This window comes from Mauremys mutica, chromosome 15, assembly GCF_020497125.1.
Source record: "Mauremys mutica isolate MM-2020 ecotype Southern chromosome 15, ASM2049712v1, whole genome shotgun sequence".
Lineage (NCBI taxonomy): Eukaryota > Metazoa > Chordata > Testudines > Geoemydidae > Mauremys > Mauremys mutica.
In genome coordinates this window covers 29,180,121-29,201,483 of record NC_059086.1, presented here as the reverse complement: position 1 = coordinate 29,201,483, position 21,363 = coordinate 29,180,121, and the positions used below count along the sequence as shown (strand labels likewise).

The 21,363-nt window shown below is 44.3% G+C and overlaps 1 protein-coding gene across 1 annotated transcript in view; it reads right to left on the bottom strand.

Moving 5' to 3' along the window:
* The window catches only part of LOC123350280 (butyrophilin subfamily 1 member A1-like), a 95,378-nt gene that overhangs the window by 38,218 nt on the left and 35,797 nt on the right, over positions 1-21,363 (bottom strand). The window contains exons 8-16 of the mRNA XM_044988777.1: positions 20,694-20,714; positions 19,513-19,578; positions 16,760-16,780; positions 14,833-14,853; positions 14,237-14,257; positions 9,751-9,771; positions 7,054-7,074; positions 5,218-5,238; positions 2,723-2,743 (exon numbers count right to left, since the gene is read on the bottom strand). Of these exons, the coding sequence (XP_044844712.1) occupies positions 2,723-2,743; positions 5,218-5,238; positions 7,054-7,074; positions 9,751-9,771; positions 14,237-14,257; positions 14,833-14,853; positions 16,760-16,780; positions 19,513-19,578; positions 20,694-20,714 (234 nt within the window). The remainder of the gene's footprint in view (positions 1-2,722; positions 2,744-5,217; positions 5,239-7,053; positions 7,075-9,750; positions 9,772-14,236; positions 14,258-14,832; positions 14,854-16,759; positions 16,781-19,512; positions 19,579-20,693; positions 20,715-21,363) is intronic.

The window sequence follows — 21,363 nt, the reverse complement described above, 5'->3', positions numbered from 1 at the left end:
TGTCTTTTTTTCCATCCAAAATGTTTGTTTCCACCTGAAATGGACACATTCCCATGGAAAGACTCTGCCAACACCTTCCTCTCATAGTGAATACACCGGTCCAGAAGACAGAGTATCTAGGTTCTATTTCCTGCTCTAGCACACATTCCTGTGTCAATATTAGCACTTCCTTTGCAGGGAAATTGTCAAAGAGCTTATTCTGGGTGCTCTGCACAGGATGTGTTTTCCCAGTTTGGGGGAAGCTCTTTGGGGAGGACAATTCTCCCTCCATCCCTGAGGCACAGGGTGGAGTGTTTGCATGGCCTCAGTTACTACAAGGTGACTAGCAGCTCGGCCCTGACACACTCCCCAGCCAGAGCTTCTTCATTGAATGGATATGTTCAGTTCCTCATAGACTCACAGAATTTAAGGTCAGAAGGGACCATTATGATCATCTAGTCTGACCTCCTGCACAATGCAGGCCACAGAATCTCACCCATCCACTTCTATAACAACCCTCTAACCTATGTCTGAGTTATTGAAGTCCTCAAATTGTGGTTTGAAGACCTCAAGCTGCAGAGAATCCTCCAGAAAGTGACCCGTGCCCCATGCTGCAGAGGAAGGTGAAAAACCTCCAGGGCCTCTGCCAATCTGCCCTGGAGGAAAATTCTTTCCCGACACCAAATATGGCAATCATTTAAACCCTGAGCATTTGGGTAAGACTCACCAGCGAGCATCCAGGAAAGAATTCTCTACAGTAACTCCATATAAGATCCCATCACTGACCACTGGGCATACTTTCCTGCTGATAACCCATGATCAATTGCTAAATTAATTGCCAAAATTAGGCTATGCCATCATACCATACCCTCCATAAACTCATCAAGCTTAGTGTTAAAGCCAGATATGTCTTTTGCCCTCACTACTCCCCTTGGAAGGCTGTTCCAGAACTTCACTCCTCTAATGGTTAGAAACCTTCATCTAATTTCAAGACTAAACTTCCTAGTTTCCAGTTTATACCCATTTGTTCTTGTGTCCACATTGGTACTAAGGTTAAATAATTTCTCTCCCTCCCTGATATTAATACCTCTGATATATTTATAAAGAGGAATCATAACCTCCCTCAACCTTCTTTTGGTTAGGCTAAACAAGCCAAGCTCTTTGAGTTTCCTTTCATAAGACAGGTTTTCCATTCCTCGGATCATCCTAGTAGCCCATCTCTGAACCTGTTCCACTTTGAATTCATCCTTCTTAATCATTGGAGACCAGAACTGTACACAGTATTCCAGATGAGGTCTCACCAGTGCCTTGTACAACGGCACTAACACCTCCTTATCTTTCCAGGAAATACCTCGCCTGATGCATCCTAAAACTGCATTAGCTTTTTTAACGGCCATATCACATTGGTGTCTCATAGTCATCCTGTGATCAACAAATACTCCGAGGTCCTTCTCCTCCCCCGTTACTTCCAACTGATATGTCACCAATTTATAACTAAAATTCTTGTTATTAGTCGCTAAATGCATGACCTTGCACTTTTCACTATTAAATTTCATCCTATTACTACTACTCCAGTTTACAAGGTCATCTGGATCTTCCTGTATGATATCCCGGTCCTTCTCTGTGTTAGCAATACCTCCCAGCTTTGTGTCATCCGCAAACTTTATTAGCACATTCCCGCTTTTTGTGCCAAGGTCAGTAATAAAAAGGTTAAATAAGATTGGGCCCAAAACTGATCCCTGAGGAACTCCACTAGTAACCTCCTTCCAGCCTGACAGTTCACTTTTCAGTACAACCCGCTGTAGTCTTCCCTTTAACCAGTTCCTTATACACCTTTCAATTTTCACACTGATCCCCATATTTTCCAATTTAACTAATAATTCCCCATGTGGAACCGTGTCAAATGCTTTACTGAAATCGAGGTAAATTAGATCCACCGCATTTCCTTTGTCTAAAAAAATTGTTACCTTCTCAAAGAAGGAGATCAGGTTGGTTTCGCACGATCTACCTTATGTAAAACCATATTGTATTTTGTCCCAGTTACCATTGACCTCAATGTCCTTAACTACTTTATCTTTCAAAAATTTTTCCAAGACCTTACATACTACAGATGTCAAACTAACAGGCCTATAGTTACTCGGATCACCTTTTTTCCCCTTTCTTAAATATAGGAACTATGCTAGCAATTCTCCAGTTGTACGGTACAACCCCTGAGTTTACTGATTCATTAAAAATTCTTGCTAATGGGCTTGCAATTTCATGTGCCAGTTCCTTTAATATTCTTGGATGAAGATTATCTGGGCAATCTGATTTTGTCCCATTAAGCTGTTCGAGTTTGGCTTCTACCTCGGATGTGGTAATATCTACCTCCATATCCTCATTCCCATTTGTCATTCTGCCATTATCTCTAAGCTCCTCATTAGCCTTATTAAAGACTGAAGTATTTATTTAGATATTGGGCCACGCCTAGATAATCCTTAACCTCCTGTAGCACGTGGATGTTTTTCCTATCATACCCGAATGCTCTTGAACCTCTGCCCCTCTGACTTTCTTTGCAAAGTGAGGTCTCAGCTTGATGGAATTCCATGATTCCAGAGTAATCTACACAGACCCCCCAACTTCCCAGATCCATGGGGCATGCAATGATAGCATCTCTACTGCCATTGAAGTTGTTGCAATCAACATAGGGCAGACAAAGTTTGGTTACTTGACTGTAACTATTCATTAAAATAGGCAAACTCACCCATTTGCTCCTGGGGTTCCTCTGCAAAAGAACAATAGGGAGGAGAAGAAAACAGTTCAGTGTATGTCCAATGACTTATAAATTGAAGAAGGTGAATGAGATCCTTTCTTTGTTGATTAGCATAAATATTGGCAATGGATAGTGAACTAGCTGTTTAATCCGTGGGCTAGACCCATTCCTATTTCCCTACATAGTAGATTGAGGAGATTATATTCTTGCTTTAATCAATTTAAGAAGAAGCTTCATGATGACAAGTAATTAGCAAAAGGTGAATATGAAACACTATGCTCCTCTGCTAATAAGGGTTCTGCTATGAAAGGAGTGGTAACACGATTTACACAATGAGCTGAATTCCATTTGCTTATTTCAATGCAGAGTCCTTTCACTGTGTACATTGCCTTTCATAGTGGGTCTCTGCAAGAGTGTAATGGTTCTTGGAGAATACAAACAGGTAGTGGGCGAGTCTATTTAAATTTCAACAATGTATGAGCAGACTACTCAGAACCAGCAAGTGCCCTGACATGTTATTGACAAAATTAGCCAAGTCATCCGCTCTATCAAAAAGAGGAGTAGAGCACATGGACGAAAAGGCAACAGACTTATTTATTGTCTTTTCCATTTCTCCTAAAAAAGAGAAAAAAATATTTACAGATAACAAAAGCATCTTTTGTAATATATGGCCAAGAACAAAGATAAATAATAGTTACAATAACAAAAGCTGTATTTATTGGTGAATAGCTGTGAGGGAGCAAGTGACACAATGAATGTCATACTGCCTAAGGCCAAAAGGAGACACTCTCATCATCTATTGAATGCATCAGAGAACTTCCCCCAAACAATTCATGTTTGCAGTAAAGCAGTACCTTTAGAAAAATTGTCCAGTGATGGAGGATGCACCACAAATCCTCGTCTATTGTGACAATGGTTAGTCACCCTCACTCTTAACAATTTATACCTTATTTCTAGTCTGACTTTCCTAGTATCAGTTTCCAGCCATTGGATTTTGCTAGACCATTCTCTGCTGGACTAAAGAGCTCATTATCACATATAAGTTCTCTGTCTACATATGGCTAGAGTGTAATCAAGTCACCCCGTTTCTTTAGGGAGCTAAATAGATTGAGCTCTTTGAGTCTATCACTATAACACATGTTATCTAATCCTTTAATCATTCTGGTGCTCTCCAGTTTGACAACTTCTTTCTTCTGTTGGAGACACCGGAACTCCATTAAGTATTCCAGAAACCGAGCCAAATACTGAGCTAATATAACTCCTACAGTCCTAATTAACATCATCCCCATGCCCTCTGGTTTGGGGCCTAGCACACACTTTCCTACTGAAGGGCTTCTGTGAGCTACAGTGAACAAGGTACCCTTTTTCTTAGACAGAAATTGCACTCACAGGCAGGCCCCACCAATCAGCTCCTCCCCCTCCGTTGCAGCGTCTCCTGCTCACCACTGATCTGTTCTTCTGGAGAGGGCAGAGGGCACTTGGGGGCGGGGAGGAGCTGACGAAAGAAGAAGTGGAACAAGGGTGGGGCATTCTTGGAGAGGGGAAACAGGGCAGGAACAGGCAGAGAGGGATTGGGCAAGGGTGGGGTGTTAAGTGAAGGAGATTAGGAGAGGCAGGGCCTGGGGCAGAGAGGTTTTCAAGCCCCCCTGTGGAAATCAAAAAGTTGGCGCCTGTGCCTACACTACCCCCAACATGATTGTCTGACTGAATCGAAACTTAACAATCTCTCCTTCATTTTGAAATTAAAAAAACAGAATATTCCTTTTCAGCTCGGAGGAAATAAAAACTTCTGACTCTACTGAGATGGTTTTGCTTCTTTCTTGTTCTTTTTCCATTCAAAACGTTTTTTTTTCCCACCTGAAATACACACATTCCCATGGAAAGTTTCTGCCAACACCTTCCTCTCATAGTGAATACAACGGTCGAGAAGACAAAGTATCTAGGTTCTATTTCCTGCTCCAGCACACATTCCTCTGTCAATATTAGCACTTCATTTGCAGGGAAATTGTCAAATAGCCTATACTGGGTGCTCTGCACAGAATGTGGGTTCCCAGCTTGGGGGAAGCTCTTTGGGGAGGACAATTCTCCCTCCATACCTGAGGCAGACGGTGGAGTGGCTGCATGGCCTCAGTTACTAGAAGGTCAGACACAGCACTAGCAACTCGGTCCTGCCACATTCCCCAGCCAGAGCTTCTACATTGAATGGATGTGTTTGGTTCCTGTAGTGCGTGGATTTTCTTCCTGTCATACCCGACTGCCCTTGAATCCCTGCACCTATGACTTTCTTGGCAAAGAGCTGGTGAGGTCTCGGCTTGATTACTTACCACGATTCAATAGTAATCTACACAGACCTGCCCCCCACTTCCCAGATCCACGGGACATGCAATGATAGCGTCCCTACTGTCGTTGAAGTTGTTGCAACCAATACAGGGCACACGAAGTTTGATTAGTCAACTGTAACAACTGAGTAAAGTAGGAAAACTCACCCTTTTTCTCCTGGAGTTCCTCTGCAAAAGAACAATGGGGAGGAGAAGAAAACAGTTTAGTGTATGTCCATTGACTTATGAATTGAAGAGGGTGAATGAGATACTTTCTTTGTTGATTAGCATAAATATTGGCCATGGATAGTCAATTAGCTCCTCAATCCATGGGCTAGCCCCATTCCTATCTCACCACGTAGTAAATAGAGGAGTTAATATTCTTGTTTTAGTTAATTTAAAAAGAAGTTTCTTGGCCACAAGTAACTAGCAAAAGGTGAATATGAAACACTACGCTGCTCTGCTAATATGGGTTCTGCTATGAAAGGAGCAGTAACACCATTAACATCATGAGCTGAATTCCATTTGCTTATTTAAATGCAGAGTCCTTTCAATGTGTACATTGCATTTCATAGTGTGTCTCTGCAAGGGCGTTATGGTTCTTGGCAGATACAAACAGGTAGTGGGTGAGTCTATTTAAATTTTAACAATGTATGAGCAGCACTGCTCAGGACCAGGAAGTGCTCATGTACGTTATTGACAAAATTAGCAGAGTAATCTGCTCTATCAAAATGAGGAGTAGAGCACATGGAAGAAAAAGGCCACAGACTTACTTATTGTCTTTTCCATTTCTCCAAAAAAGAACAAAAATATATTTAAAGATAACAATAGCTCCTTTTGTAATATTTGGATAAGAACAAAGGTAACTAATAGTTAAAATATCAAAAGCTCTATTTATGGAGAATAGCTGTGAGGTGAACAAGTGAGGCCGTAAGGAAGCACTCTCATCATCTATTGAATGCGTCAGAGAACTTCCCCCAAACAATTCATGTTTGCAGTAGAGCAGTACCTTTAGAAAAATTGTCCAGTGATGGAGGATCCACCACAACCCCCTGTAAATTGTTAGAAAGGCTATTGACTTCCTCTCAGAAAAAATTATACCTTATTTCTAGTCTGACTTTCCTAGTTTCAGTTTCCAGCCATTGGATTTTGCTAGACTAAAGAGTCCATTATCACATATATGATCTCTATCTGCTTACATCTAGATTGTAATCAAGTCACCTTTTTTCTTTGCTGCGTTAAATAGATTGAACTCTTTGAGTCTATCCCTATAACACATGCAATCTAATCCTTTAATCATTCTGGTGCTCTTCTATGAACCCTCTCCAGTTTGACAACTTCTTTCTTCAATTGGGGACACCAGAACTGCACACAGTATTCCAGCAACAGAGCCAAATACTGAGCTAATATAACCCCTATAGTCCTAATTAACGTCATCCCCATGCCCTCTGGTTTGGGGCCTAGTGAACACTTTCCTACTGAAGGGCTTTTGTGGGCTCCAGTGAAAGGGGTACCCTTTTTCTGAGACAGAAATTGCACTCACAGGCAGGCCAAACCAATCAGCTCCTCCCTCTCCACCACAGTGCCTCCTACTCACCATTGACTACCTCTTCTGGAGAGGGCAGAAGGCGCTGAGGGGGGAGGAGCTCAGTAAGGAAGTGGTGGAACGAGGGTGGGGCACTATTGGGAGGGGAAAGAACAGGGCAAGAAGAGGCAGAGTTAAAGCGGGCAAGGATGTGGCCTTGAGAGAAGGGGTATAGTAGTGGCAGGGCCTGGGGTAGAGAGGTTGTCAAATACCCGTGAGAAAATAAAAAAGTTGGCACCTGTGCCTTCCCTGACCGCTCAATATTTCGTAACTGAATCGAATCTTAACAATGTCTCAGTTCCTGCTCTATTAAAACAGGAACGTGGGGTGAGGTCTAATAACTCAATGATTTCTCTTTTCATTCTACAAGACTCCTACACAGCAGTAGAGCACATGGAAGAAAAAGGACAAAGACTTACTCATTCTCTTTTCCAAATCTCCTGAAAAAGAAAAAATAAATAATAGCACCTTTTGTAATAATATGGCCAAGAAGAAAGATAACATAGTTAAAATTTCAAAAGCTGTTTTTATAGGAGAATAGCTGCGAGGGAGCAAGTGACACAATGAACTCCATGGTGTCTAAGGCTGGAAGGAAGCACTCTCATCATCTACAACATGGTCCAGAGAACTTCCCCCAAACAATTAATGTTTGCAGTAGAGCAGTACCTTCATAAAAAAATGTCAAGTGATGGAGGATGCACCACAATCCCTCGTCAATTGTAACAATGGTTAATCACCCTCACTTTTAAAAATGTATACGTTATTTCTAGTCTGAATTTCATAGTTTCACTTTCCAGCCATTGGATTTTGCTAGACCATTCTCTGCTAGACTAAAGAGCCCATTATCACATACATGTTCTCTATCTACATATGTCTAGAGTGTAATCAAATCACTCCTTTTCTTTGGCAAGCTAAAGAGATTCAGCTCTTTCAGTCTATCACTAGAACACATGTTATCTAATCCTTTATCATTCCTGTGCTTTTCTATGAACCCTCTCTAGTTTGACAACTTCTTTCTTCAGTTGGGGACATGGGAACTGCACTCAGTATAACAGCAACAGAGTCAAATACTGAGTTATTGTAATCCCTAGAGTCCTAATTAACATCATCCCCATGCCCTCTGGTTTGGGGCATAGCGAACACTTTCCTACTGAAGGGCTTGTGTGAACTCCAGTGAAAGGGGTACCCTTTTTCTGAGACAGATATTGCACTCACAGGCAGGCCCCACCAATCAGCTTCTCCCCCTCCACTGCAGCGCCTCCTGCTCATCACTGATCAGCTTTTGTGGAGAGGGCAGGTTGCGCTGGTGGGGGAGGAGACGTGGAAGGAAGATTTGGAATGATGGTGGGGCACACTTGGCGGGGAGAAAAGGGCAGGAAGAGGCAGAATTAAAGCGGGCGAAGTTGGGACCCTGTTCCCAGGGCCCGCTTTAGGCAATAGCGCGGCAAGTATTCCCGCCTCCGCCCCCCCCTTTTTTTTCTTTTTCCCTTTGGGAGTAAAAAGCTGGGAACCGGCCCTGAACCAACATGTTCCCTGTCAGCTGAGGCTTTCAGGCAGAGCTGGAACTGACACTGCAGTTCTGGCTTCAGTTGCTACATGGTGCTCATGACAGCCTGAGTTGCACAGGCTGCACTGCAGTTCAGGCTGCCCTGCCGTTGGAGAGCCGGAGCATCATCCCCCAGAGCTGAGCCCGGGCTGCGGCGGTGAGAGGGGCTCAGATCCGGGGGATGATGCTCTGGCTCTCCAGCAGCAGGGCAGCCTGAACTCCAGTCCAGCCTGCGTGTGAGGAGCCGGGGAGGGAGGGAAGTGGGGCCCGGGATTCAGTGAGGGAGGAGGGGTCCTGCTGCTACTGCTGCTTTGCTCTGAGTCTCCCCAGGGCCGCCATGCAAAACCCTGCTCGAGTGGGTTTTGCATGGCGCCGCCGGGATGGGCAGGGAGCGCAGATCTGGGCTGACACGCTGACAGGGAGAGTGGCTGGACAGCCCAAGCTGCCAGGGAGCTGCCGCCTCCTGCCCCCGGACCCAGCCCGCCTCCCACCTCCCCCACCACAGCCCTGCGCTGCCTGCCCTGGGCAGGGAGAGGCAGAGCCCGGCTCTGAGCGGGGCAGCAGGGGATACTGCCCTGCCGGGGGACTCCCGCAGCTCGGGCACCTGGGGGGTCAGTGTCTGTCCTCTCGGCTCTGCCTGTAGGGGGCTGGGGAAGCAGCTGTCAGCACCTGCCCCTCTCAGCCCTTGCACCCCCCATCCCGCTCACAGCCTCTTTGCTTGTACCTCCCCCCATCGCTCCTTCACTACACCCCTTCCCCTTGTACTCTCCCTTCTCCCGCACCTCTCCCCTTGAACCCTTCCCCAGCCCTCTCCTCCTGCACTTCCCCCTTCCCCTGCACTTCTTATCCCGCAACCCTCTTGATACTTCCTCTCCTCCTCCACCCTCCTCTGCGAGTACATCACACCCTGCTTCTCTGCCAGTGTAGAGCCCCAAGCACCCCCACCCCCACTCCTCTGCCTGAACTCTCTTTAATAGATCCCCATCCATTTCTGGGTACAAGGTTTGAGGGTTAGTCCCTATGCCTCCCATGTGCATTTGGAGCACTAAAGATGGGGTTGGGGGGGGCGAGATTTATACTAAAGTGAAATAAAAATAGGAGAAACGGTTTGATCCCCACTGCAAGTGTAAATGGGAATTGCTGTAATGAACGAGGAGGTCATGTTTGGAGGTGAGGAGCCCAGGGCTAGGGTAGCAGAGTGTGCGGGTGGGGGAGGGCACTGGTTGGGGGGAGGAGGCCATAGCTCAGGTGGGGGGCAGCCAGAATATTTTTGCTTGGGTCAGCAAAAAAGCTAGATCCAGCCTTGCTTGAAGGAAGGGGTATAGTAGTGGCAGGGCCTGGAGCAGAGAGGTGGACGAATACCCACGAGGAAATCAAAAAGTTGGCACCTGTGTCTACATTGACCCCACATTATTTTGTAACTGAATCAAATCTTAACTATGTCTCAGTTCCTGCTCTATCAAAACAGGAAAGTGGGGTGAGGTCTAATAACTCAATGATTTTTCTTTTCATTCTACAAGACTCCTACACAGAAGTAGAGCACACGGAAGAAAAAGGACCACAGACTTACTCATTCTCTTTTCCAAGTCTCCTAAAAAGAAAAACAATATATTTAAAGATAATAATAGCACCTTTTGTAATATGATGGCCAAGTAGAAAGATAACTAATAGTTGAAATATCAAAAGCTGTATTTATTGGAGAATAGTTGTGAGGGAGTAAGTGACACAATTAACAGTCTAAGGCTGGAAGGAAGCACTCCCATCATCTATAACATGGTCCAGAGAACTTCCCCCAAACAATTAATGTTTGCAGTAGAGCAGTACCTTTAGAAAAAAATTCCAGTGATGGAGGATGCAGCACAAACCCTCGTAAATTGTAACATTGGCTAATCATCCTCACTCTCCAAAATTTATACCTTATTTCTAGTCTGACTTTCGTAGCATCAGTTTCCAGCCATTGGATTTTGCTAGACCATTATCTGCTAGACTAAAGAGCCAATTATCACATATATGTTCTCTATCTACATACGTCTAGAGTGTAACCAAGTCACCCCTTTTCTTTGGTGAACTAAATAGATTGAGCTCTTTGAGTCTATCACTATAACACATGATATCTAATCCTTTAATCATTCCTGTGCTCTTCTATGAACCCTCTCCAGTTTGACAACTTCTTTCTTCAGTTGGGGACACCGGAACTGCACTCAGTATTCCAGCAACAGAGCCAAATACTGAGCTAATATAACCCCTATAGTCTTAATTAACATCATCCCCACGTCCTCTGGTTTCAGGCCTAGCGAACGCTTTCCTACTGAAGGGCTTGTGTGAGCTCCAGTGAAAGGGGTACCCTTTTTCTGAGACAGAAATTGCACTCACAGGCACGACCCACCAATCAGGTCCTCCTCCACTGCAGCGCCTCCTACTCACCACTGATCACCACTTCTGGAGGGGGTAGAGGGCATTGGTGGGGGAGGAGATAAGGAAGGAAGAGGTGGAACGAGGGTGGGGCACTCGTGGGAGGGGGGGAACAGGGCAGGAAGAGGCAGAGAGGGAGCGGGCAAGGATGGGGCCTTAAGTGAAGGAGTTAGGAAAGGCAGGGCCTGGGCCAGAGAGGTTGTCAAGCACCCCTGTGGAAATCAAAAAGTTGGTGCCTATGCCTACACTGCCCCCACATGATTGGGTAACTGAATCAAAACTTAACTATGTCACCTTCATTTTGAAGTATACAAACAGAATATTCCTTTTCAACTCGGAGGAAATAGAAACTTTTGCCTCTACTGAGATGCTTTGGCTTTTTTCTTGTCCTTTTTTTCATCCAACATTTTTTTCCCACCTGAAATAGACACTTTCCCAATGGAAAGTCTCTGCTAACACCTTCCTCTCATAGTGAATACACCGGTTCAGAAGACCAGAGTATCTCGGTTCTATTTCCTGCTCTAGCACACATTCCTGTGTCAATATTAGCCGTTCCTTTGCAGGGAAATTATCCAAGAGTCTACTCTGGGTGCTCTACACAGGATGTGGTTTCCCAGTTTCGGGGAGGCTGTTTGGGGGGGACAATTATCCCTCCCTCCGTGAGACACAGGGTGGAGTGTCTGCATGGCCTCAGTTACTATAAGGTCAGGCACAGCACTAGCAACTTGATCCTGCCACACTTCTCATCCAGAGCTTTTCATTCAATGGATATGTTCAGTTCTGTCATAAACAGATAGTTAAGGGTTAATGCCTCTTTTACCTGTAAAGGGTTAAGAAGTTCACCTAGCCTAGCTGAAACCTGACCAGAGGAACCAGTGGGGGAACAAGATTTTTCAAAAGGAAGGAGGGAAGTTTCCTTTGTTTAGTCAGTTTCTTTTTCAGTGAGAGTAAAAAAGATCAAGGAACCAGCCTCTTATCGGAGTAGTTTTAGAAAGGGCCTGGGGCAGAGAGGTTGTCAAGCACCCCTGTGGAAATCAAAAAGTAAATTCCTATAACAGAAAAAGTGACGGTGGTGTGGAAGAGGTGAACCTCTCTGCGACCCTTGGACATCTGCAGCTACAGCAGATCAAGGAGTTGTGCACTCGCTTCGCACCAATGCTCTCAGCCACCCCAGGACGGCCTGAACGGGCATACCACTCCATTGACACAGGTAATGCTCACCCCACCCTAGCGGGTGTCTCCTCATGCCCAAACTGCTATAAAACGGGAGATCCAGGACATGCTACAGATGAGTATAATCCGCCCCTCTAACAGTGCATGGGTATCTCCAGTGGTTCTAGTTCCCAAACCAGATGGGGAAATATGCTGTAACTCATCCCGACAACTATCCAATGCCACGCACTGATGAGCTATTGGAGAAATTGGGATATGCCCAGTTCATCTCTACCTTAGACATAACCAAGGGGTACTGGCAAGTACCACTAGAAGAACCTGCCAAGGAAAGGCCAGCCTTTGTCACCCATGCAAGGGTGTATAATTTAATGTGCTCCCTTTCGGACTGCAAAATGCACCCGCCACCTTCCAAAGAATTATAGATGGTCTCCTAGTGGGATTGGGAGAATCTGCAGTTGCATACCTCGATGGCCATTTTTTCTGATTCATGGGCAGAACACCTGGAGCACCTGGAAAAAGTCTTCAAGCGCATCAGGCAGGCAGGACTAACTGTTAAGGCTAAAAAGTGTCAAATAGGCCAAAACAGAGTGACTTACCTTGGACACCAGATGGGTCAAGGAACTATAAACCCCCTACAGGCCAAAGTGGATGCTATCCAAAAATGGCTTATCCCCAAGACCAAGAAACAGGTCCAATCGTTCTTAGGCTTGGCCGGATATTACAGGCGATTTGTACCACACTACAGCCAAATCGCTGCCCCACTAACTGATCTAACCAAAAAAACACAGCCAAATGCAGTTAAGTGGACTGATGAGTGTCAGAAGGCCTTTAACCAGCTTAAGGCGACGCTCATGTCTGACCCTGTGCTAAGGGCCCCGGACTTTGACAAACCATTCCTAGTAACCACAGATGCATCTGAGTGTAGTGTAGGAACAGTTTTAATGCAGGAAGGACCGGATCAAAACTTCCATCCTGTCGTGTTTCTCAGCAAGAAACTGTCTGAGAGGGAAAGCCACTGGTCAATCAGTGAAAAAGAATGCTACGCCATTGTGTATGCCCTGGAAAAGCTATGCCCATACGTTTGGGGATGGCGTTTCCAGCTACAAACCAACCATGCTGCGCTAAAGTGGCTTTATACTGCCAAGGGAAACAACAAAAAACTTCTTCGATGGAGTTTAGCTCTCCAAGATTTTGATTTTGAAATCAACACATTTCAGGAGCTTCTAACAAAGTACCTGATGCACTCTCCCGTGAAAGTTTCCCGGAGTTAACTGGTAAAAATTGTCCTTGAAATGTGAAAAATCTTATAGTTTTTACATAATTAGTAGTATATGTAAAGGTGCATGTGTTTTTTTAATCTGTTTATTCTAAAGTTGCAGGAAAAAATCACTGCCAGTGTGGTTCAACAATGTATGAGATTTGGGGGGCCTGTCATAAACAGATAGTTAAGGCGTAATGCCTCTTTTACCTGTAGAGGGTTAAGAAGTTCACCTAGCCTAGCTGACACCTGACCAGAGGAACCAATGGGGGAACAAGATGTTTCAAAAGGAAGGAGGGAAGTTTCCTTTGTTTAGTCAGTTTTTAGTTTCAGCCGGAGTAAAGAAGATCAAGGAACCAGCCTCTTATCAGAGTAATAAATTTTAGAAAGGAATAAATACGTTTATGTTTATTTTCTTTTGTAACTTGTCTTTGTGCAATTAAGGGAATTATCAAATTGGGTATTCTTGTGTGTTTAAGGTTTTTGCCCAGGGGAACACCCTTTGTTTTAAATCTGTTGTCTCTGAGATTAGCTGGTATGCTGTCTCTCAGAGTTTTGTTTTTTTTTCTTTTTCCTTTCTTTTCTTTAATTAAAAGCCTTCTTTTTAAGAACCTGATTAATTTTTTCCCTGTTTTTTAGATTCAAGGGAATTGGATCTAGACTCACCAGGGATTGGTAGGGAGAAAAAGGGAGGAGGAAGGTGTAATTCTTCCTTGTTTTTGAGATCCAAGGGAATTGGATCTGAACTCACCAGGGAATTGGTGGAGGAGTCTCTCAAGGCTACCCAGGGAGTGGAAGGTTTTTTGGGGGAAGAGTTTTCCAGGTACTCAGAAATCTGGATGGTGGCAGCGAGACCAAATCTAAGCTGCTAGTTAAGCTTAGAGGTGTTCATGCAGGTCTCCACATCTGTACCCTAAAGTTCAGAGTGGGGATGAAACCTATGACAAGTTCCTATGGGCATAGATGGTTTTTCTCACATGCCCGACTGCCCTTCAACGTCTACCCCTCTGACTTTCTTTGCAAAGCACTGGTGAGGTCTCAGCTCAATGATATACCATGATTCCAGAGGAATCTACAAAGACCCTCCACTTCCCAGATACATGGGGAATGCAATGATAGAAACCCTTCTGAAGTTGAAATTGTTAGAACTAATACAGGGCACACAAAATTTGGTCAGTGGTCAGTAAGAATTGCATAAAGTAGGCAAACTCACCCGTTTGCTCCTTGGGTTCCTCTGCAAAAGAAAAATGGGGAGGAGAAGAAAACAGTTCAGAATATGTCCATTGTCTTATGAATTGAAGAGGGTGAATGTGAACCTTTCTTTGTTGATTAGCATAAATATTGGCCATGCGTAGTCGGGTAGTTCTTCTATCCATGGGCTAGCTCCATTCCTACCCCGCTACATAGTAGATAGAGAAGATTATACTCTTACTTTAACCAATTTAAGAAACAGCTCCATGGCTCCAACTAATTAGCAAAAGGTGAGTATGACACACTATGCTACTCTGCTAATATGGGTTCCACTATGAAAGGAGCAGTAACACCATTTCCATCATGTGCTGCATTCCATTTGCTATTTCAAGGCAGAGTTCTTTCAATATGTACATTGCCTTTCATACTTTGTCTCAGCAAGAGTGTTATGGTTCTTGGAGAATAGAGACCAATAGTAGGTGAGCCTATTTAAATGTCAACAACGTATAAGCAGTATTGCTCAGAAGCAGCAAGTGCTCATATTTATTATTGACAACATTAGTCAAGGAATCTTCTCTATCAAAAACAGCACACGGAAGAAAAAGGACACAGACTTACTTATTCTCTTGTCCAAGTCTCCTAAAAATAAGAAAAAAAAGATTTAAAGATAACAATAGCAATAACCTTTTGTAATAATACGTCCAAGAACAAAGGTAACTAATAGTTAAAATATCAAAAGCTGTATTGACTGGAGAATAGCTGTGAGGCAGCAAGTGACACAATGAAAATCATACTGTCTAAGGACTCTCATCATCTTTAACATGGGCCTGAGAACTTCTACAAATAATTCATGTTTGCATTAGAGCAGATCCTTTACAATAAGCATTCCATCTTGATTTCATACATTTACAGTGCTGGAGGATCCACCACAACCCCTGATAAATTGTTACAAAGGCTAATCACCCTCACTCATAAAAAAAAAAGTACATCTTATTTCTAGTCTGGCTTTCCTACTCTCAATTTCCAGCCATTGGATTTTGCTAGCTCTTTCTCTGCTAGACAAAGAGCCCATTATCAACTCTTTGTTCTTGATCTACATACATATGGAGTGTAATTAAGTCACCCCTTCTCTTTGGTAAGCTAAATAGATTGTGCTCTTTGAATCGATCACTATAATACATGTTATCTAATCCTCTAATCATTCTGGTTCTCTTCTCTGAACCCTCTCCAGTTTGACAACTTCTTTCTTCAGTTGTGGACATCAGAACTGCCCACCCTATTCCAGCAATAGAGCCAAATATAGAGCTAATATAACTTCTATAGTCCTCACTAAGATCATCATCATGCCATCTGACCTTGGGCCCAGCGAAAACTTACCTACTGAAGGGCTTGTGTGAGCTTCAGTGAAAGGGGAACAGCTTTGCTGAGACAGAAATTGCACTCGCCACAAGGCCCTGCCAATGAGCTTCTCCCACCCCAACAAAGCGCCTGCTGCCCGCCACTGATCAGCTCTTCTGCAGAGAGCAGGAGGCGCTGTGGGGGAGGAGTGGGAGAAAGAAGAGGCAGAACGAAAGCCGGGTGCTCTTGGGAGAGGGGGTGCAATGGCGGGGGGGAGAAGCGGAGTGGAAGTGGGAAGAGGTGGGGCAGGGGTGGGGCCTTGAGGGAAGGGGTACACTAGGGGCATGGCCTGTGGCAGAGAGGCGGTCAAGCACCCCAGAGCAAATCAAAAAGTTCTTGCCTGTGCCTACTCTGCCCCCACATGATTGGGTAACTGAATCAAATCTTAACAATGTCTCCTTCCTTTTGAAGTGAAAAATCAGAATATTCCTTTTTAATACAGAGGGAATAGAAATTTTTGACTCTACCGAGATGCCTTTGCTTCGTTCTTGATCTTTTTTTTTCATCCAAAACCTTTTTCTCCTCATGAAATAGACACAGTCCCATAGACAGTTTCTGCCAACACCTTGTTCTCACAGTGAATGCATGAGACCAGAAGTCAGAATATCTAGGTTCTATTTCCTGCTCTAGCAAACATTCCTGTGTGACTATCAGCACTTCCTTTGAGGGGGTTTGTCAAAGAGCCTGCACTGGGTGCTCTGCACAGGATGTGGGTTCCCAGTTTGGGGGAAGCTCTTTGCGGAGGACAATTCTCCCTCCATCCTTGAGGTACAGGGTGGAGTGTCCACATGGCCTCAGTTACTACAAGGTCAGGCACAGAACTAGCAACTCGGTCCTGCCACACTCCCCATCCAGAGCTTTTCATTCAAGGGATATGTTCAGTTCCTATGGGCATGGATGTTTTTTCTCACATGCCCGACTGCCCTTCAACCCCTACCCCTCTGACTTTCTTTGTAAAGCGCTGGTGAAGTCTCAGCTCGATGACATACCACGATTCCGGAGGAATCTACACAGACCCTCCACTTCCCAGATACATGGGGAATGCAATGAGAGCATCCCTTCTGAAGTTGAAATTGTTAGAACTAATACAGGGCACACAAAGTTTGGTCAGTAGTTAGTAAGAATTGCATAAAGTAGGCAAACTCACCCGTTTGCTCCTGGGGTTCCTCTGCAAAAGAAAAATGGGGAGGAGAAGAAAACAGTTCAGAATATGTCCATTGTCTTATGAATTAAAGAGGTGAATGTGATTCTTTCTTTGTTGATTAGCATAAATATTGGCCATGCTTAGTCGGATGGCTCTTCAATCTTGTGTGAATTCCAGTGAAAGGGGAACAGCTTTGCTGAGACAGAAATTGCACTCGCCAAGAGGCTCCTCCCACTCAAACAAAGCGCCTGCTGCCCACACTGATCAGCTCTTTTGCAGAGGGCAGGAGGTGCTGTGGGGGAGGTGCAGGGGAAAGAAGTGGCAGAACAGAGACCGGGCACTCTTGGGAGAAGGGTGCAATGGGGAGGGGAGAAGTGGAGTGGAAGCGGGAAGAGGTGGGGCAAGGGTGGGGCCTTGAGAGAAGGGGTACAGTAGGGGCAGGGCCTGTGGCAGAGAGTTGGTCAAGCACTCCAGAGCAAAAAGTTCTTGCCTGTGCCTACTCTGCCCCCACGATTGGTTGCTGGTGGGGAGTAGTGGGGAAAGGAAGGTGTGGAACGAGGGTGGGGTATTCTTTGTAGAGGTTGTGTAGTCGGGTAGGAGGACACAGAGTGAGAATGGGAAGAGGCGGGGCAGGGGTGGGGCCTTGGAGGAACGTGTATAGTAGGGGCAACTTGTTGATAAACAATGTTGTGAAGGCCAAAAATATAATGGGGATCCAAAAAAAATAAAAGAGAAGTTCATGGAGGATAGCTCCTTCAATGGTATTAACAAACATGGTGAGGGACCAAGCCAGTGCTCTGGGTGACCCTAAGCGTCTTACTATCAGAAGCTGGGATTGGATGTCAGGGAATGGATCATTAGGTAAATTGACCTGTTCTATTTATTCCCTCTGATGCATCAGGCACCGGCTACTATCAGGAGATAGGATACTGGGCTGGATGCAGTATTGGTTTGACATAGTATGGCTGTTATTATGTTGCTTCCCTAAAGCCTTTGTTCCCTGTCCCCAGTAAAGTTGTTATACTGTGTTTTACTGTTATAAATGAGTGTGGCCTTTCATTTGTTGGGACTTATATTAGTGTATTGTGTTGTTCATGTGCTGGGTTATATTTCTTATAAATAGATAAGTAGCATTAGTCATTTTCCCAAGAGACAGAACCCCTGTCTCCCAAGCACAGACAGGAGTCACCTTGGGTAAAGGCACCAGACACTGAAATAAAGAACCCAGGACCCAATGCATGTCAGGAGGGGAGACAAGCCACTTTGATTAGCAAGCAGCAGGGAGGAGGCTTAAGGCACAAGGGGGGTGGGGAAGGGAAGGATAATACATGAAATACAATGTTGGCAATTCCCTCAGAGAGCTGTCTCTGCTGCAGGGAGGGCTGAAGGAGCCTCTGACACCTGTGAGACACAACAAAATTGACAGTGAGTCAGGGACTGCAGGGGAAGGGAATTCCCCTGCTGCCAGTGACAGGATTGATTCTGAACCCAGGCTGCAATCAGGCAGAGGTAGCCTTCCCTTTTAAGGGAGCTGGGAGCCTAGTAAAATGAAGAAACACCCACTATTCATACTTTTATAAAAAACGGAAGGCCTCAGATCTCACTCGTTCCAGAGCAATTCGAGCTTTCCCAGCCACACCACAGAGAAAGAAGAGACAAGGAGGAAAAAAGAAAGAGCTAGAGCAGGTACATGGCTGTTGCCGATAGCTTTGTGTGTCACTGCCTGCTTCTGTGAGGTACTGAGCATCCTCAATTCATATTTGGACAAATCCATAAATCTTATTCAGGTTCAAGTCAGGTAAAAGTTTCAAAAGCATAGAGAGTTCTCAGAAACCATCTGCTCAATGTGCATCAGCAGTCAAAAACGCTAACAGAATGTTACGAACCATTCGGAAAGAGATAGATAAAAAGACAGAAAATAATATAATGCCACTATATGAATCCCTGGTACGCCCACACCTTGAATACCGTGTGCAGTCCTGGACACCCCATCTAAAAAAACAATGTATGTTAGAATTGGGAAAAGTACAGAGAAGGGAAAAAAAATTATTAAGGGTATGGAACAGCTCCCATTTGAGAAGAGATTTAAAAGACTACGACTGTTTAAAAAAAAAGATGACAAAGGGGGAATATGACAGAAATATATGAAATCATGAATGCTGTGGAGGAAGACAAAAGAGAAATATTATTTACACATTCACATAACACAAGAACTAGGGGTTAAACAAACAAGCAAAAGGAAGTACTTTTCATGCAACACACAGTCAACCTGTGGAATTCATTGCTAGGGGATATTAAAATTCATTAATTGTATTTTAAACATCTTGAACATCATAAATTAGCCACCTTCAGTAAGGTTCATGTGGACAAATATTTGGATCCACTACTTTTGCTATCAGTAAATTTGACCAGCATTGAGTTCTCTCTGCTGCTGTCAGTCAGCTTCTCCATTGTTTCTTTCAAGCAAAATTAACCTCATTCACTTGCAATACGACATTGATTCCAAGGCCAAAAGGGACCATTGTGATCATCTAGTCTGATCACCTCTAGAACACAGGCCAGAGGAACCCCCGCCCCCAAATAATTCCTAGAGCAGAGTTTTTAAAACAAAAACAACATCCAATTTTGATTTAGAAATTGCCAGGGCTGGAGACACCATCACAACCCATGGTACATTATTCCAATGGTTAATCAACCTCACTATTAAAAATTTACACCTTACGCGAATAAAACAAAAAAAAATTAAGTTAACTGACTTTTGCATTTTCCTGGAAAAGGGAAGATGGTCACAGCAATACACAGCAATAAACAGAGTAAGGCACCTATGGAAAGATAGAACATGTTACTATCACCACCAAGTAGCCTCAAACATGGGAGGTATTTCTATGAGTTACAGTTTTGGACGTAAACAATGATGAACTTTTGATGGGGTATGAACAATGACGGGATATGAACAGATGTCCCTGCCAGGAAGTGTGGACTCTACCTAAGGGTCCTCAGTCTGGTTTTATCTGTTCCCCCCCACCATTCAAAGACAGAGCATAATAGGCTCCATTAGGAGTCTTTTGTTATTTAAATGCTCAATAAGAGCTGAAATCACATGTGGTGGGGCAGCGTTTCTGCCCAGCCTGCTAAGAGCTAAAAGTCACTAAGAGTTGAGTGGACTCTCAAGAGATTGACCTGCAGAGATGCAGGTGCAGAAGGTGACTGGCGAGTGGAAGAAGTGGGTGAGGAATAACGACTGGTAGGGCGGCCAGCAGGGAAGAAACCGCAGCTGGCAGGGAGGGCAGTAGGGAGGAACAGGGACTGGTGGGGCAGCCAGCCAGAGCAGGCGCTCAGATGGCGGAGCAAGCAAGGTGCCTTCTTCTCTAAATGGGAGGGGAACTCACACAGATGCACCTCTGAACTCTGGGTCCTCACCAAGGGACTGTGAGTGGAGTGTGGTGAAGGAACAGAGAGGGGCACAGAAAAGAAAGCTTTGGTTGTAGAACTCAAGAACAGGAGGCAGAAGACTCTACGCTACACAGTCTGGGGTGGGTGTCCTGCTCACAGCTTTATCTTTACCAATCCTGCTTGTGGCATTTTCCCCAATTAATGTTGGGTGACTTCCCGCCTTTCATTAAAAGATTCTTTCCTACACTCAGACTCTGCTTGCGAATGGGGAAGTATTGTCTCTCATGCACCCCGGGGTGTAATTTTCCCAGGTTACTGCATGCGGACTCAAGCCAGTTGTGTGTTGTATTGTTGAAAATAAACCTCTAGATATTGAACCCAGCCCTGGCTGCTGCCAGCTCCACCTGGCAGAAGGATTACAATAGAATAAATATTAGCCATGTTGGTGATCTCCTTCCTACTGCAGCTGAAGTTGTTGGAACCAATACAGGGCACACGAAGTTGAGTTAATGGACTAAGTATTGAGTAAAATAGGCAAACTCACCAATCTGCTCCTTGGATTCCTCTGCAAAAGAAAAAAGGGGAGGACAAGAAAACAGTTTAGTGTATGTCCATCGACTTATGAATTGAAGAGGGTGAATGAGATCCTTTCTTTGTTGATTAGCATAAATATTGGCCATGGGTAGTGAGCAAGCTATTCAATCCGTGGGTTAGCCCCATTCCTATAACAGTTCGTAGTAGATAAAGAATATTATATTATTGCTTTAATAAATTTAAGAAGAAGCTTCATGGCCACAGCTAATTAGCAAAAGGTGAATATGTCACACTACGCTCCTCTGCTAATAGGGGTTCAGCTATGAAAGGAGCAGTAACACCATTTACACCATGAGCTGCATTCCATTTTCTGTTTCAATGCAGAGTCCTTTCAATTTGTACATTGTCTTTCATACTGTATCTCTGCAAACGTGTTATGGTTCTTGGAGAATACAAACCAGTATTGGGTGAGTGTATTTAAATGTCAACAATGTATAAGCAGCACTGCTCAGAACCAGCAAGTGCTCATATATGTTATTAACAAAATTAGCCAAGTAATCTGCTTTATCAAAAAGAGGAGCAGAGCACACAGAAGAAAATAGACACAGACTTACTTATTGTCTATTCCAAGTCTCATAAAAAAGAAAAAAAACGTATTTAAAGATAACAGTGGCACCTTT